Source organism: Temnothorax longispinosus, chromosome 2 (assembly GCF_030848805.1).
Source record: "Temnothorax longispinosus isolate EJ_2023e chromosome 2, Tlon_JGU_v1, whole genome shotgun sequence".
NCBI classification, from domain to species: domain Eukaryota; kingdom Metazoa; phylum Arthropoda; class Insecta; order Hymenoptera; family Formicidae; genus Temnothorax; species Temnothorax longispinosus.
The window spans coordinates 23,417,055-23,434,770 of NC_092359.1; the positions used below are offsets into that span (position 1 = coordinate 23,417,055).

Consider the following 17,716-nt stretch of genomic DNA (forward strand, 5'->3'; position numbering starts at 1 on the left):
CGGTGCTAGAGCATCGTCTCTTACCATCAATTTCATCACAGAAGGACATATTGATTTTTCTTCGAGATGAAATCTAGTTTCCCGAAAATGAGAACTTCGCGCGGGTATGCCATTTACGATTTGGAATAGGTAATATAATCGACAGGAACATTTGCACCGTTTTGGCTTACATTTTTGAATGGTTTTGAATTCTATCTCGCCGTTTTGGTTTATTAATTTATCGATGACAAAGTGTGCTTCAACATGTGACTGAAGGTGTGAAGATCAACGAAGATCGATTGCGAGAGATATGAAAATATCCACTTATTATCATCATGTTAACATAATTTCTCTAGTTGCCATAGAAGCAAAGTGTGAATTATTTCTATATATAATGTCGAATATAATTTATGAATTATTTATATATGACAGATTAAAAGACTTCTTTTTCACTACTACTTTTATATAAAATTATATAATGAAAAATGTAAGTAGATATATTATGTAAAAATTGAGTAAAAGATTATAATCCATATGAATTTGCATGTAAATCTTACATAAAACAAATATTTCTCGCAAAGCACATACACAAGTACAAGATAGATAACACGTCAATGTATTAATTAAAAATTATTTAAAATTAAAATATATTTTTCTTTTTTGTTTCGTTGCGTCTGTAGTAACGTTATCTACATTATTACAACAAGATAAGTGCATAACCCAGTATTATCGACGATTTTTGTGCACAGAGTTCGGTTACTTCGGCACTAGATGACGAATGTGCAAGGAGTCACACAGCTGGGCAGTGTCGTCGTCGAAACGTCAAAACAACGATTGCAAATTGCAAGGTGGAACGACTGCTGGCAGCGTGGCAGCTGGCAGAGTCGACGATACGAAACGAAAAGGAGAGAACGTGCCAGCGATGACAATTCATAACTTGTACATCTTTTCGAAAACCGGCACGTTGCTGTACTATGCCGAGTGGAACAGATTAAACAAGTCGGGGATAACGAAGGAAGAGGTAAACATGCAAGTTTGTGTGTGTGTCGATTAAAGAAACTAATCCGGTGTGTCAACAATGTTATGACACCTGCAGGGATGACTGAGCCGCACAGTCATATGGGCTTAGCAAACCCACGGACCCAAGCTCAATGCACTGTGGACAGTCACTATACATACGCTTTTGTGAGGATAGCACAATGAATGGTTGAGGAAAAGTCAATGTAGAAGTAGATATAAAATTAAGAAATCTATCTGTGTACTTTGTTAAGTTGGACAGGCTTAAGAAAGTCAAAAACTTAAAGAAAAAAAATCTTGTTATGACAGATAGCGACTTATATTTATTGCCATTGTATTAAAATTTTCTGAAAAGTAAACCGATTGTGAAAGAGCAAGATGTGTACAAATGTAAAAGATAATATATGTCGATTAGATATTACTAAAAACAATTACCAGAAATGTATTTACAATTTAGGAAGCGAAACTAATGTATGGGATGCTGTTTTCCATAAAATCATTTGTAAGTAAAATCTCACCGTTGGATCCCAAGGAGGGGTTTCTGTATTACAAGACGAGCAAATATACGCTTCACTACTTCGAAACGCCATCGGGTCTTAAGTTTGTCTTGAATACTGATAATGCAAGTCAGAATGCCAGAGAATTGCTGCAGCAATTGTACAGAGAAGTAAGATCACGTACCTGTTTCGTCTGATAAAAACGCAGGTTTAGTTACGTCTACGTAATCGCATATTTTTCATTTTAGGTCTACTTGGAATATGTAGTAAAGAATCCACTCTGCCAATTAAATGAACCTATACAAAGTGAATTATTCAAAATAAAGGTAGATGAACTGTTCAAAAAATCGCCTCTATTTCTAAGTCGATCGTTGTAGGTAATAATAAAGATATAAAATTTTCATATATAAAAACGAGTTGAATTTTTTTAACAATGAATCAGATAATACCAAATATCATCTAACGTATTCTTTAAGTTTCAAGAGTTTATGTTGCTACGTCAAAAAAATATTAATTGGGACAATGGTATACATAAAGCTATGCGTTAAATTTCAATATTAAGTTATGATGATGCTCAATGAATTGTAAATTTTGAACGCAATCTTGTCTCAGTTTTCTTGCAGTAGTTTATTTTACTTTCCAGAGAATATATACACTTGTTACAATGACGTGTAAAACGATATAACAGTGCTTATTTAAAAGATATTTCTGTGCTGTACAATATTAATGACAGGCAAGTACAGGCAAATTAAATTAATACAGATTTATATATTATTTGTAGATGCCAGTACTCTAAACATACTAAGTAATAATCCTAATTAATATTTACGGTTTTTGTATGATAAAGTATGTAGTGCAATAGGCATTCGGAGACTCACAGATATTTCTCAGCATCTTAAGCAATATTATCATTATTATATATGTCATCATCACATGTTTTAATAATTTTAATAATAAAAAAAAAAACTGTTGGACGATAAAAATATATAGCAAAATACTATGATACATAGTTAGTAAATATTGTATAATGTATATTATATATTTGCAGAAAAAATAGCATTTCTCGAAACTGTAATTATTCACAGTCCAATATGAAATCATGATCATTTTTGTGCATATTAATACAAAATTTTTATAAAAACATAAACATAGATAGAAATCCATATTTATCTTGTTATAAGAATTGATTATAATATATTAGTAAGATAATTAATGAAGATACTTATTTAAAATATAATATTATTTTGTATTAATTTTGTAGAAAAAAGTCAATACAAATTTTTAGAAATTGAAAGTAATTTTTTTAGGAATATAAGGACTTAATTATTTTATTTTTTGACTCAATGATCAACATAATGCTTTATAAAAGTATATTTTTGCTACCTCTTCTATATACTAAATGTATCAATGATTTCGAATATGTACGTCTGTGTAAATTTCGTTTAAATATAACTGGTACTGTTTGCGTATGTATAAGAAGATGCGGCAGTTTGTTATAGTTCAAAATTCGGTTTTTTCTAGGTATGCGTATACAAAATAATTTTTTTTTGTAAAACTATCGACTAATATATATTTTATTATTTTTTGTTTTATAAGAGAGTAAAACTTAGAAAGTAATCAATACTTTTGAACAAAATTCTTTTTACAAAATTAATATGCATGCATATTTGAATTTGTTGTACAATTACAGATAAAAAGTTACAAAGGAAATTAATTGATATAAAGCAAAGTATAAAGTCTTTTTTAATTATTTAATCAAACATCAGTATCAATAATCAATTGACTCCTATGATCTGACAAATGCAAAAATAATATATAAACCACAATTACTATTTTGATAAATTAATCCAATAAGTTTACGGGATAGTTTCTAAAACTTATAATAGGCTTTACATACATACATATCTATAATATACAACATATACATACTTTATATAAATATATATATATATATATTTATAAGTATATATATATATTTTTTTTTTATTTACATATTTGTATCTATATATATATATGTATATGTATGTACGTATTGCATACTATATCTTCCATATATGAAACTGCAATCTTTTCCATTTCAGTATAATATAATGTAAGAAATAGTATATTATTTGAAATAAAACTACTTGTCGTATTACATATATTTTCAAACAGCAAGGAAAAACATATTTTTGAAGAATATTCATATTTAAATATTCTTAATCGATTACATTAAACGAGAACGCGTAATACTTAAAGACGTAATGAGCAGTATTTGACTTATAAAATGCAGCGACAATCCGCGACGTTAACTTTCATCTTTATAATTCTTTTTCTTAGCTTGTATTGTCCACCTGTTCGTTACAAACCGGATGTCAAAAGCTGGAGAATAATCTAGATATAAGTAATAGGATTATTTTCTGTTATAATAACGATCATATTCATTCGTAAAATATTGGCGCAAAAAGAAAATTTTATAACGAATTGGAGGCCAGTACGTGTACACGTGTGTGTATGCGTGTGTGTTTTTTTATATGTATACATTCACAAGTTTCTAATAATCACAGCGCAAATGCACATCAGTAAAACTCTTTTACCAATTTTTATCTCTTCCTGTGACATTTGAACTATACTGCGTGTTGCGTGTATGGGTATGTACAACCTTCGCGTTTATACTTACGGATTATAATTATGTAGTTTAATACATATATACACACTCAAGAATATGTATATACGCACATCGTAACGTTTTGAGACACATGCATATCATGACGTCCATAGACTCAGTCTTAATTTTCTTAGCATTGCAAGCTCTCGTCCGTACTAGTAGGGCTCTGACTCTCGTCGTGTGAAAGCGAGAAAATCCGATTACCAGAAGTGTGCGACACAGTCGGTATCGGTTCTTCTATAACAGACAATCGTTTCTCGCGATCCGTAGATATCGCTGAAGTGTGAAAAAATACGTTTCTCAAAGTGGCTACGTTGACGCGTTCCCGCGAAGTGTCGTCCACAGGACTCTCGGCATTTAATTCACCGTTTGAACTCCTAAACAAACATATTATCGCAATAATTTCGCAAGCTTTCCTTTTTGTAACTTAACACTTAGGTGTGCGATTCGTACTTAGATATCTTTTGAACCTCCATTTCTATCTCTGAATCCTTGTTTCGCTTCCGCCCTCCTGCTGAGCGATTATTTACCGCGCAGCCTTCCAATTTGCCACCCACAACTCTCTCTTGATCTGCTTCGATTACGCTGACGTGATCGTCGAATCGTACCCGTTCCGAACCGCCGTCCTCCCCGCACATAGTCCAACTACTGGAATCGCTGCATTGACGGTCAAATGTGAGCTTACGACGGATACGTTTTGCTAAACCAGGTGCCACCTCTTCTAGCGAGCTCAGGGAGGTAGCTTGTCCAGCAGAGTCCATGTGACCACCGTTAGCAGAGCTAGCTGCTTGTTCTCCTTCTGTGCTTCTACCACCACTGATTGAACTGCCATCCATCTATATAAATATGTAAAAGACGAGAGATGATAAAAATAATGATATTTAGAAGTTATCCTGTATATTTTTTCAATAAAATATTTTAATATTACTCAGTAATTGAAAAAATATAAAAAAAATATCCTATTTAATATTTAGCAGGACGGAGTAAATACCTTAAAGTTAAGAACGGAACCTGCCAAGGCTCTCGTAGAGGCCGCGCCATCGTCCAGAGCGATAGAAGCGTTTACGGATTTTTCAGAAAGGCTAGTAGCCGCGGAAGCCGTTTCGCTACATAAACTGAAACGTTGTGTAGACGTAACGTCAGCCTGGACTTCCAACCTGTGCACGCACGTAATCGGATATATCGGTGAAAAACACATTATCCGGTCTAGCGAACGAGAAACGAGTTAATACCTTTGACCTCCGGGAAGCACGCTGGAGGCTATACTCCCCGCGAGGCTGGTGCCAGCGAGGGCCACGTTGCTGGCGCTTTCGCGATCATTTTCCCGGCCCAATTTCTCCAACTGACTGCCGCTACCCAGTGAAAGGGAGGCCTCCCCTATCGACGGATTGCCACCGCGGTGACTCGCGACGTCTATTGATGCCGCGTCTGTAACGTGACGGTTTTGTAATGGGGGTTTCGATCGCGATAGTCCGACCTCGATACAGGGGTATGAATAGCTGCGGCACACACGTGGGTAAGATTGATTTAATCGAGCGGAACGTGTGTGTTCGTGGCGCAAATGCGCTCGTATTTACCTCCACCGTTGCGAACGCCCAATGCTCCCATCAGCTCGTTCTCGTCGTCAAATTCAAATCGTACCCCGGTGCCGCTCGTGGAGACGCCACAGCCTCCGCTTCGGCAGAGAGATACCGGGACCACGCCGTAGACGTAGAACAGCAAAATGGGTACGCCGATACCTACAGCTAATCCTGCCAGCACTGGCGACACTAAGATCTGTGGAAGCCATAATGATAAATTAATAAAGGTCTTTCTTAAATAAAAAAAAAACTTATATCCCTCATAACGCGTCGCTTGTCAGGACAACAAAGTGTCCTGAGATAACGCTGCTGCATGGAGATAATGTTGCTGGCGTCTTTAAGGCTACCCCTCGCTTTAAATAATGCATGCCCGTTAACACCTGTTAAGTAATATAAATAGGAGCAGTCTCACAATCAGATACACATCGAAGGTCACGACGTAGTTATACGAAGTTATAAGAAACTCCGATAATGAAAGTTTAATGCTCAGCGTCGCTCGGCACAGCCGAGTAAATCATGTTCCCGATAAGTGATAATTGATTTAAATCAATGATTTCCGTTGATATTTCTTGTGCTTCACCTATATCTCAAAGCGATAGCCAATCTTATCTTATCCAGAAGTAACAAGGGAATATCTAACAAGAGAACCTCGCAAACCTAAAAATTCTAACTTTGATGAAATTTTACACACATGTAAAGAGAGGGGGTGGGGGGTAAGTAGACGAAGTTAGAACTTTTTATTGTAGTCTAAGGGAACCCATTTCTCATATAGAGCTTTTTTCTTTTCTAGATATATCTATCTCAAAAAGTATTCAAGATATCAGAAAAGTTTCATAGCAAAAACTTCTCTATTTAACCACATTAATAATTTTTTAATGCACCGAATGTTAGGCCTGTTCTTTTCAACTGACCTTCTTTGTACAGTTCATCTTTTCCCTTTTTCTCTCCAACGTGAAAAGAAAAGGAGGAAAGATGAACCGTGCAAGAAGTTCAGCTAAAAAAAACAGGCCTAGTCTTCTATATTACTAACAAGTTGTAAGTTAAACGTTTCTTAAATCAGGATTTTGCATTTTTATTACACGTTCATCAGCGTGCTACATTTTCATGCGTGCGGAACGATCTCGCTTATTTCTCTTGTCCTATGATCCTGAAGGAAAACAGAACAGCTACCAGCTCGCACAGTCATTGATGTAGCAAGGACGACGGCGAATCGGAGGTGCGTTAGCGCACTCCGATTTTCAGATTTCCTGCGAGAGACGTCGCGAAACGGAGTCGGCGGAGTCGGCCAAAGACAGGAGAAACCTGAACGCGTGTACGAGCGCATGTGGCATACATGGCTGTACATGGCTCTTTCTTTAGTATGCGTGCCCCCTTCCGCTCGTCTTACGAGCAAGCCACGGTGCCCGTGGCCCCCCTCGAGTCTCGCGACCCGAATCTGACATCTCTGGTGGGGAGGGGATCCGGCAGGAGCTGAAGGAAGAATATTGATCGAGGGTAGGCATGCGCCCGAGCCGCGTTATCTTCCTCGTCCCACCCAGCGTCGGCAGCGGAGCACCAAGCCCAAGGTAGGCGACAATGGAACATGCGTCGCGTTGGTCAGTACTCTGAGGTCCACGTCGCCGTGGCGATTAAGGATAACGCGCGCTCGGTGCGCCTAGGTCGAGGAAGAAGATTCTGGTCGATCGGTCGGTCGGTCGGTGCTCCAAGCTCCAAGGGCGTGTCGATTAAAAAGACAGTCGTTCCCTCCACCCACACTGGGGCATCGAACTATGGCCCGCTCCGAATCGGCGCAGAATCTGCAGCAGCGGCGGCGGACGTAGCCGGGAAGAGGCAGCGGCACGTAACGAGGAGGGCTCATTCAGCGACGGTGATTTCACGGTGGCGAGCACACACGGACGCCCGCCGTTAATATATCAACGCGTGTTACGCGTGTGCGTGCGTGCACATTACGCGTGTGTACGTGCGGTAATTAAGACACGTAATACCGTCCGCCGCGGTAACGGTGGGGCGCATCGTCATTCGGCGGAGCACATGCCTCGTTAACGCCGTCCGAGGCCAGGCAGTTGCGCGCCGAGCGAGAGGATCACCGGGAGAGCATCGCCGAGCCGCGTCGGCGGGATATCGGCGAAGAGAGATAGGAGAAAGCTGAGAGCTGCTGAGGAACGAGCCAGAAGGAGTCATGAGCGACCTGGACGACGAGACCGACACTTCCTGCGGGGAGGAGCAAATTGTCTCGGATTGGGAGGTCCGGAAGGAGTGGCTCGAGAGCATTCTGTCCAAACACTACAACGGGAGAGCGGTTAGTCATGTAGACGAGTGAAATAAATATTTATGTCGATGCCCGGCGTCGGGGCATCGTCCTAAATACATACTAATTGATTACGCGTTAACTTCTGATTCGTGCACTGAATGGATTTTTATTTAGGTCGAAGTCGTGGAGTTTAACGTAAATCCCGGATACGCGACGAGCGAGAGTGTGCTGAGCGCTATCACCAGCGTTACGGTACACTATTTAGCAGCAGTTACGTCGAGTAAGCCGAGGGATAAGTGCAAAAGGACTCTTATCGTAAAGCAACTCCCGAAGGATCCGTTTAGCCGCTTTTTCGTTACGGAGGGCCAATTCGATCTCCGAGAGATTAAGTTTTACACGCAGGTAAGGCGACAGGTAATCGAAGATTTGAGATCTCTCCCTGTTTGACGAATTCTTAATGCTGTGCATTTGTACGTCAGGTAATGCCGGATTTGAAGGAATTCAATAAAAGACAGCTAGCGACGTCGCAGGAAAGAATTATCCTACCGGTTCCGGCTTGCTATCATGCTCATTACAGCCCTGCAGGCGGAACTGACGACAGCCCAGTACCGCCGGAATCGATGCTAGTATTGGAAGACCTGAGCGACGACGGTTTCCAGAGCGTTAAATTCTCGGAAGGATTAACACTAAACGAAGCGATGGCAGCGTTAGACGCCATCGCCCGCATACACGCCCATTCCCTGTCGATGAAGGTCGTAGACGGGCAATCTCTCTCCGAGCGTTATCCGTTTCTCTTCCAAACGGCAAAAGCAACGGATTCGTACCAACAATTGGTGGAGCGCGGTTTACCACAGCTGGCGCACTTCCTGGAGAGTAGACCAGGATTGGAGGCGGTCCTCGAGACTCTACTAGTTCTACGACCTCGCACTAAAGACATCATTTCGGCTCTCCTCGCTCCGGAGGGCCCGCTGGCGTTGATAACTCACACCGACTTCTGGAGCAATAATTTGCTTTTCCGCGAGGATCATAGCGAAACCACGTGCTACATTCTCGACTGGCAAATGGTCACTTACAGTCGGCCGACGAACGATGTTGCATTGTTATTGGTGAGTTCAGTGCCCACCGAGTTACGGCGCAAGCACACTAAAACGCTTTTGAACAAGTATTGGGACAGGCTGAACTGGACGTGCTCGAGTCTTGGCCTAGACATTCCCAAGGATTTAGGTTACACCAGAAATGATCTCGACAAGGACTACAGGAAGTCCCAACTGCTGGCGCTTTTGCTTTGCATCGGATCGGTGGACGTCGCACTCGGTGATCCCCTCACGGAGCAACGACTGATCGACGTCCTCGAAGATCTATATAACGATGGCGTACTGACGGACGAAGCCGTCGTCGCGACGAACGAAGCCGAGTCTTAATCACCGCTGCCACGGTTAGCATATACACCGAAGAATTAATATTTCTGTCAGGGCTGTGACTCTAAACGAAGAGTTTCACATGAAGCAATAGATAGCCCGTTTGTAGTTTAAAGACACAATCTTTGTGTTCCCAATCCAAAGGAGGCTTAAGTCAGTAATAACATGCCGACACCGAAGAAGATAACTGTAAAGAAGCACGATTCACGTCGGAAGAATACGGATGGTGGACGTTAAAAACTTGCACTATTCGTCTCTTTGCGACGAGATACTAATATGAGCGGGACAAAATGGATCGAGATCGATATACTTAGACACAATAGATGTCTCAGTTATATATTAATGTAAGCTTTGAGAACCTATCGGCCATTATTCCTTAAAAGTTACAATATTTTAATGACTATTCACGCAAGACTCGCTTGCAACTTGATGAAAGTCTCAAAAAGTAAGATAAAAGCAGAAGCAAATTGTTTAGGAGAAGCTGCGTAATAAAAGTATTGATTTATAAACGTAGGTTTCTCCAATGTGTGGTTTTATCAATTCGGTTTTCTGCTCAGATACAAATTGCTAATGGACGTCTTTAATGCGCTGTGCCAAGTCGTTAAAGTCGTTAAAGATCTAGGCAAGTAGTTGTGATACAGTTATTAAGACGGAATCAACTAGATCCATGATTAACGATATAGGACATGTATCAAAGTTATAGAGTATTTTCGAGATATACATGAAACATAAAACAATTACGTTCCATTTGCCTGAATACGTCCCGTGATAAACTTCTTCCGATAATTATTCCAGCGAGCGCGCTGTTTTGTTAACGCTATATACAATTATTGTACTATCCATTTTCTCTGTATAAACTATATGGATAAAATATACTTCGATGTTATCACGAATAGTAAACAAAGTTCCTGCCATTGATACAGACACACGTTTCTATATTCTTTTTCTTTCAGTTCGTAATTTCGTAAACAGAATTTACACGATCACTCGTCCACTTTCCTCGTGGAACGAGAAATATTAACGAAACGTTTAGAATAAATAACACTTAATCGCGAAAATTTAGATGCAACCATACTGATAAAATAATATTTAAAAAAATATTTAATAAACTTACTGATGCAGTGACTCCTCCTGCGATAAAGGCATTTCTCTTGTGCTTGTTGGCCTTCTCGTATCTCGTATACAATTTTTGTCCTACCCACACAGGTATACCTGGAACACAAAATATACAGTGCTTATAGTAACACATTTTCTTTTTTTTCAGTGCAGTTTCAATGTTACATCTTTCTATATTGTCGCAATATGATTAATTTAATATATTACAACACACCTATAATCATAGCTGGAAATGCTATACCAGCGACGAGACCAATTCCAATTGGTGCTCCCACCAAAGTTCCAAGTTGCCAAAGAATCTTTTTCTTTCTGGACCACGGTTTTTTACCCCAAAAAGTGCAGCCAGAAGGACTATAAATAAAATGAAAAAATGTTTAAGTATATTCATTTAGATATTGGATTCATAACTTTATTCAAAATATAATTGGACATACCTGAGATAATGAAGATCACTGATCTCTTTCATACAAAGCCAACAAAATTCAGCGCCGCAAACTGCACAAGTCATGTGATTGCAACTTCCATCGTCCATTTTGACGATCAAAACTTGGCATCTGGGACACGGTTTTATGTCGTCTCCTAAACACATCACGGATTATAAATATAATTTAATGTTAGTTACATAAATGTTAATTCGTTAACACTTACTGTGTTGAGAATCAGTTTGACTGAAACTTAGAGAGGAACTGCGCTCGTAATATTGAGATCGTTGTGCTCTCGCAGCATCACACGTTTGATTAGGATGCCACCGTGCTTTACAATGATAGCAAAAGTACGAATCGCAACCTGGTCGCTCGCAACGTAATTTTGGACATGAGGCGCAACCACTAGCGATTACAGCAAAACTGCAATCCGGAGCGGGACACCATCTTGCATCAGGCTCTACGGCAAGCACTCTTCGAACCATAAAATCTTCGTACTTCTCTAGCTGCGTTTGGTCATTCAGAATCATCCGAATATCTATATGTGCAAAAATGTAACACAGAATACGATGAGAGATAGCAACTCGTAAATCTTATAATAAGCAAGATATATGATGTTAGAACAACGTAATTGCTTTATATACTTGTAATGTACTCACCATTTGGATGTAGTGGTTCTGAACACTCAGGGCAAGCGATATTAACTCTGGATTCAGAGATTTCTACTTTCAGATATTGTTGAAAACAATCGTAGCAACTGCGATGATGGCAAGACTGTATAGTAGGAAAGAATTCTACTGGCAGTTCGGCCAAACATAATGGACATTCCATTAATCCATTCTCATTACTCTGAAATAACAAACGTAAACAAGATTTAACAATGATAGCTTATCTATAAGAAAATCCGTGGCTTTTGCTCAGTTTCTTTTCAATGTAAGTGTTATCTCGCCTTATTAATACCTTTCCTGCAGAAGAAAGCACGGAGCCTTTGCTGGAAGCACGCTGTAGATCTATGTTGTGAAATTGGAAATGACTCGAACCGTTGCTTACTCTGGCCTCTCCTTTCTCAACATCCGTCGCTCTGCCGCTTGCTTGATCTTTAGCTGTAAAAATATTTTCTATTTTAAAAAATTATGCTCGCTTTCAAGTATTACACACAACATCGCATCTTAATAGAAAATGTAGAAGTTACCTTTTGTATTCCTATTACTTGCACTAGGCGTTCTTGCTATGCGACGGCCAATAAGCGGACTGGAATACAATAATCTTCGCAGGGAAAATCGGGGAAATATTCTCCGAGGACGAGGTGGTGCACCGTTGCAGCCACCCACGCCATTTTCGCTTTCCTTAAACATTCTGAGAAAAGTATTGAGAAACGTTGTGCGTTGCTAAAGTAGCATATTTGGCCTCGTAATGTTCAGAATAACACGTTCTGCAATCAAAGCAAATAATTGCAATTAATCAGGATATCTTAAAATCTTCACATAAAAAGGGAATTGCAAATTTTTAGGATACCTTAAAATTTTAATTAATGTGCGAGTTATTAATAAAAACTTTATGCAAGCGTTTACATTAACTTGTAAAAGAACATGATACTTTTGATCAAATTATTGCATGCGGATTAAATTTATACAGAGTTCCCGATGAACGTGCACATCTGTTCAAACAGAACTTTATTGAGATATTATACCGATTAACATGTTGTTGCGCTTTTTATGTGTATTATATAAATACAGTGACGTAAGCGACGCGCGGAATATCGAACCTATCAATCATATAGCGTGAATAGACCGACAAACTTGGGATTGCGCGCGTGACCGCGGCAATAATAGATCTCGCTTATTCATTGTCTCTCATTCAAGTGATTCACTGCTGCGATAATTGAGAACCTGAAGAATATCACGTCTCCATCGAGAGACTCCATCGCAGACAGATTCATGCTCAGGCCGCGTTATACTTATATAGGTGCGCGTATATCAAAGCGTTACAAAAATAAAACCGACGTATTCGAGTACAATAAACCGAGCGTATGAATAAATCGTCCAAATTATCGCTCCTCAAAGCTGCCTTTGCCGAGACGAAAATTTCGAAGGATAACATATTCGTAATATTCTCAAAATAAATCACATATTCAACACGAAAGTATGCACGGTCGGAAATGTTTTTGTCGGAAATTGTTCCAAAGACCAGACGTTATTCGCTCCGGCAAAAGTCAACGAAAGCGCCGTCACACCTTCGAAAGAATGACCGAGTCTTTTTTTACTCCCGCTGCGATACTGAACGATATGTCACGTGCGCTCGGTCATGCGCCTATTTTTAAATTTTCGAGTTTCTGTAAAAAACGACTCGCCGCTTTCTCCGGGAAAGGATTTCGACCGCAAGCCGAATCGCACGATGGTCATCGGCGATTTCACCGTGTGTCTATGGGACGCATAAATTATCGGCGTGTCGCAACACTTAAAAGTCATGCAATATGCACGAAATTTCGACACGCTCGATTTGCGCGAAAGGCGAGATCCGTGTTTCTCTTTCTCTCTCGATCGCGCTCTGCACGAGGTATATACGCATATTTTGCGAGATTGTATCAACCCGTTATCTTTTAAACCCCGGCCCTGCTGATACAAAATGTATTGTCGTGCGCTAAGCACGAATTGTTTTCCTTGTACCGTCTTACGTTACACGATTGAATGACGCTTGGCAGCAGAATCGAACGGCTGCTAAAGCAAGGTCTGCTTGAGAATATTGTTGAAAAGCAAGACTCTATTATATATTCATTTGTTACGTGCACTTATAATTTGATTTATCAAAATCTTTTCTAAACTCTAACATTGAACAAACAAAATTGAGCACTTAATTAGGATGAAACACAAAAGTGACATAAAATAAATATTAATTATGTAAATAAAAGTAACATCAGATATAGATAAGATCTCACGAAAAGGGAAAGTTGTCTCCAACGACGACGATGACGTCATCCTTACATTTTCCTATTACACGAGTCGAGTCGACACGGGTCACAAAAATTAAGCCACTTTTATACATTAAGCCATATTTCTATATCAAAATCGTGTTCGAGACAAATCCCGGCTGGATCAATAAAATCAAAGGCTGATTCGGAGAAACTCTCGGCGATTTGTTTGGCAATCAAAATTAACAGCCGCACACAGCCGTCGGGTCGAAATTAGGCACGACGCAGCAGCTCGCGTCTTCGTCGTCGACGATTTGAACGTGGTGGCATTGTCCATCGCGGGATCACGGCGACGAGAGACGGACGTCTCGGGACTACCTCGCGGACGTCGGGACGTCGGGCGATCGCCACGTACTGGGTATGTACGTCGCGCGTATACGTGCGTCGTGCGAAGTGCGAACGTGCGTGACTGCGTGCGCGCGGCGGACAGACGCGGCGAGGAGAGAAAAATGACCAGGCCAGGGCCAAGGAGTCGCACCTTCGACTTCGACGCGGTTCTGTTTACCCGCGGGACGCACGTCACGCTCGTCGAAACCTGCGTCAACGAGCGCCACGGAGGGCGACGGACGATACGCACTTGTGTTCCTCTTTTCCTTTTCCCACCGATGCTCGAGATAAGGCGCGGCCGAGGAAAACTTTTCGTGTCTTATCACGGGGTCGCGAACGCGCCTCGTGCGCCGATGACGGGGCACTCCGCTGGCACTCCGCGGATGCGACGGTGCCGAGAGACGATCGCGGAATCTTCCCCCGCGAGGCGGGCGAACGTCGCCGAGAGGGGAAAAACGTACCTCCGTGGCCGTGGAACGTAGGCCGGTCGTTCGTCGGGATAGGCACGGGTTTGTCGCGTGCCACCGAGTCGTGCGAGACTGGCCGAATATCCGCGCAATTTGTTGGTTAAGGATGTTTCACTTTGACACAACAGCTGACTGCTCCGATTACGACGGTATTGCGGGAGGAGTCCGCGAGGTGGATCGTAGATCCGCGGACTCGGCAAGCGCGCCAGTGGCGTCGCCGCCGTCGCCCGACGGCGACGGTCGGCCGGGTTACGCGCGAGCGACCCGCGAGAATTTAACTGCTGAGGTAACGCGAAATAATTAAGTGTATAATAGAGCGTTTAAATAAGCAACGGATATCGTCTGCCATTGAATGACTATAATTAGGCGTAATTAGGTGTAATTGGTATAACGAATCCCACTCGATGAAAAAGACGATTTTTGTAATAACGATGAAACGATCGCGTATAAAAATTATAGTTAAATTGCATCAGTAAACCGGTCTAATGTAATTTGCATTGATAATTTGCATCTTGTTTTCTTCACAGGTAAAAAATTATTATCGTCATAATTACCGGATGAGATTGTGTATCTTAGTTCGCACAATTTGCAATTACGTGCGTGGCAAATAAAATGTAGTTTTGTTTTGGTCGGAAAATAAACACGTGGAACTGGTATCGATACGAGACTTAACGAGAGCTGACGTAACAACTGGTCTCATTTAATTAACATTTATGCGACTGTATACGCACAATTTTCGCTTTATATAAACATTGATACGACGACAGATTTGCAAATTCGCGCTATATCATACCTGCGTGCATTTTTAGAATTACGTAAGGTTCTGTGAAATGCATTTGCAGGAAACATCGCTATCTGCGATATTCTAATTTCTCGACTTACGTCATATGAATTGATAATAATACCTAATATATGATAATAAGCTGGAAATAAAATAGAAATAAGTATACATATAAGCAGACGGTATACATAATGAATCAATACCGATTTAACACAAACATAGTGAAAACTCTTATTCAATTATAACAATATAAATGGATTAACAAAATGTTATTTTGTTATTTATCTACAGTAGGTTTTATATAAATTGCATTGAATATTTATATAATGCGTATTGTTTGGGGGCTACACGCATTAAGATTGAAATGTCTATTTATTCTTAGCATCCTTGCCTATTGCATCAGTCACAGAAGAAAATCCATTAGTTTTAAGTATTTCACACAATTCCCTCTTGATCTTGCCCACTATTGGTGGCCCGTTGTATATGTACGAGGTATAAAGCTGCACCAGCGAAGCACCAGCTCTTATTTTGACATAAACATCCGCTCCAGTGAAAATACCGCCTACGCCAATAATTGGAATGCTGCCACGCGTTCGTCTATACATGTCGGCTATCATAGCTGTGGAAATATCTGTAAGAGGTGCACCGCTGAGGCCTCCGGTCTCTTCCTTGTTCGGATTAGTCAAGTTCGGTCGCGTAATCGTGGTGTTGCACAAGATCAAACCGTCGACCCTAGATTTCTTATTTAAAACCACATCAGCCACATCTTGCCGCTCGGAATCCGACAAATCTGGAGCCAATTTCAGAAGCAGCGGCTGTTTGCTACCCGCCGATTCCCTCGCTGCGTTTATCCTGGTCAGTAACTCCTCCAGATTCTTCTTGCTTTGCAAGGTTCTTAAACCCGGAGTATTAGGACTAGATACATTAATTACAAGGTAATCCGCCACATCCATGAATCTTTTTACGCCATCAATGTAATCCTGAGTCGCGTCTACCGTCTCTTTGTTCTTTCCTAAATTCACTCCAAGAATGCCGTTGAAATCTTTGCTCTCCTTCAATCTCTTAAGGCGTTCCCACACGACGTCGTGGCCGTCGCTGTTAAATCCATATCTATTTACAACTGCATTATCCTCCGGCAATCTAAAGACTCTGGGCTTTGGATTGCCAGGTTGAGGCTTAGGCGTAACGGAACCTGCAAGAAAGCGATATAGGAATAATTATCTTGTTATACATTTGAAAAATCCTGTTTACACTCTTGCAATAGATTTTACCTATCTCTACAAAACTGAAACCAATCTTGTGCAGTCCTTCTACCGCCTCTCCTTGTTTATCGAATCCCGCAGCTATGCCAATCGGATTTTTGAACTCCATGCCCAGCACGGTCGTCCGGAGCAAGCTGGGATCCTCCGTCCTCTGCTTCGGCACGAGACCATATTTCAGAGCTTTCACCGCGAGTTTGTGGGCGGTTTCCGGATCTATCAGTTGCACCAGAGGTACAGCGACGTCACTGTAAAATCTTTCGTTGCCCTGATAGAGAGATATACCGCTAAACAGAGCGACTGCGCTACTCGTCACAGTGAACAACGATTTGAGCTTTGCCTTGTTGCTTAATCGCCGAGCCATTCCAATTGCGATGCTTATTCGAATTTATATGAGTTAATCTAATCCGAGCTATCGACATACGTGCAAATTGAAACTTCAACCTCGTCGAGAACAAAAACGGAGCTCACGTGCTCGGAACAGATAGGTTAGGTTAAATGACAGTTACATATTATATCTATATTTATAGATCGCAATTGCGCATCAATATATACGCATAATTCCGTAAATGTAATCGTAGCCATTTTTAAATAATTATAACAGATCACTACCGAAATATTTCGGATACAGATGAAAACAAATGTGTGAATGCCGCGAATTGCACGACCAAGCGCCAAGCTGTCGGCTGTCGGTTTCTCTGAACTCTTTGGTTCCTCCTTGACATCGTTCTCCACGGTTGTCGACGTCGGCGCTGCCAGGCGCTGCCACCTCCGGGGAATCGCGTTCCTGTTGGCCATCGTCGACGACGATGCCGCCGCCGCCATCGTTGCACGTCACTGACGTCACCTCGACGCCCGACGGTCGGCGGCGACGCGGCGCTGCCGCCGCGCTCGGCTCGGCGTCGTTCTTGTCGCCGCTGACTGACCTCGTAGCAGTCGTAGCATTCCTCCTTTTTGACACAATCCTGCTGCTGCAGTTGATGTTCC

At 41.1% G+C, this 17,716-nt stretch overlaps 4 protein-coding genes across 4 annotated transcripts; 2 read left to right on the top strand and 2 right to left on the bottom strand.

The window, feature by feature from the left end:
- The first annotated feature begins 760 nt into the window (after positions 1-760).
- Positions 761-1,901, top strand: Bet5 (blocked early in transport 5). Its single transcript, XM_071797736.1, has 3 exons — positions 761-1,000; positions 1,454-1,663; positions 1,742-1,901. Exons 1-3 carry the CDS (start codon positions 902-904, stop codon positions 1,868-1,870), a joined length of 438 nt encoding a protein of 145 aa, XP_071653837.1. The 5' UTR covers positions 761-901; the 3' UTR covers positions 1,871-1,901.
- A 200-nt stretch (positions 1,902-2,101) lies between these two features.
- Positions 2,102-14,836, bottom strand: LOC139825196 (E3 ubiquitin-protein ligase RNF19A). The gene is made up of 13 exons (XM_071797732.1): positions 14,684-14,836; positions 12,120-12,359; positions 11,888-12,030; positions 11,587-11,776; positions 11,154-11,465; positions 10,940-11,084; positions 10,720-10,856; positions 10,504-10,601; positions 5,718-5,916; positions 5,373-5,568; positions 5,132-5,297; positions 4,594-4,976; positions 2,102-4,517 (listed from the first exon to the last, which is right to left on the bottom strand). Exons 2-13 carry the CDS (start codon positions 12,280-12,282, stop codon positions 4,271-4,273), a joined length of 2,379 nt encoding a protein of 792 aa, XP_071653833.1. The 5' UTR covers positions 12,283-12,359; positions 14,684-14,836; the 3' UTR covers positions 2,102-4,270.
- Positions 7,241-10,635, top strand: LOC139825198 (uncharacterized). Its single transcript, XM_071797735.1, has 3 exons — positions 7,241-8,019; positions 8,146-8,373; positions 8,451-10,635. Exons 1-3 carry the CDS (start codon positions 7,900-7,902, stop codon positions 9,390-9,392), a joined length of 1,290 nt encoding a protein of 429 aa, XP_071653836.1. The 5' UTR covers positions 7,241-7,899; the 3' UTR covers positions 9,393-10,635.
- An 840-nt stretch (positions 14,837-15,676) lies between the features above and the next one.
- Positions 15,677-17,585, bottom strand: Dhod (dihydroorotate dehydrogenase 2). Its single transcript, XM_071797733.1, has 3 exons — positions 17,342-17,585; positions 16,742-16,997; positions 15,677-16,662 (listed from the first exon to the last, which is right to left on the bottom strand). Exons 1-3 carry the CDS (start codon positions 17,552-17,554, stop codon positions 15,839-15,841), a joined length of 1,293 nt encoding a protein of 430 aa, XP_071653834.1. The 5' UTR covers positions 17,555-17,585; the 3' UTR covers positions 15,677-15,838.
- Positions 17,586-17,716: the final 131 nt, after the last annotated feature.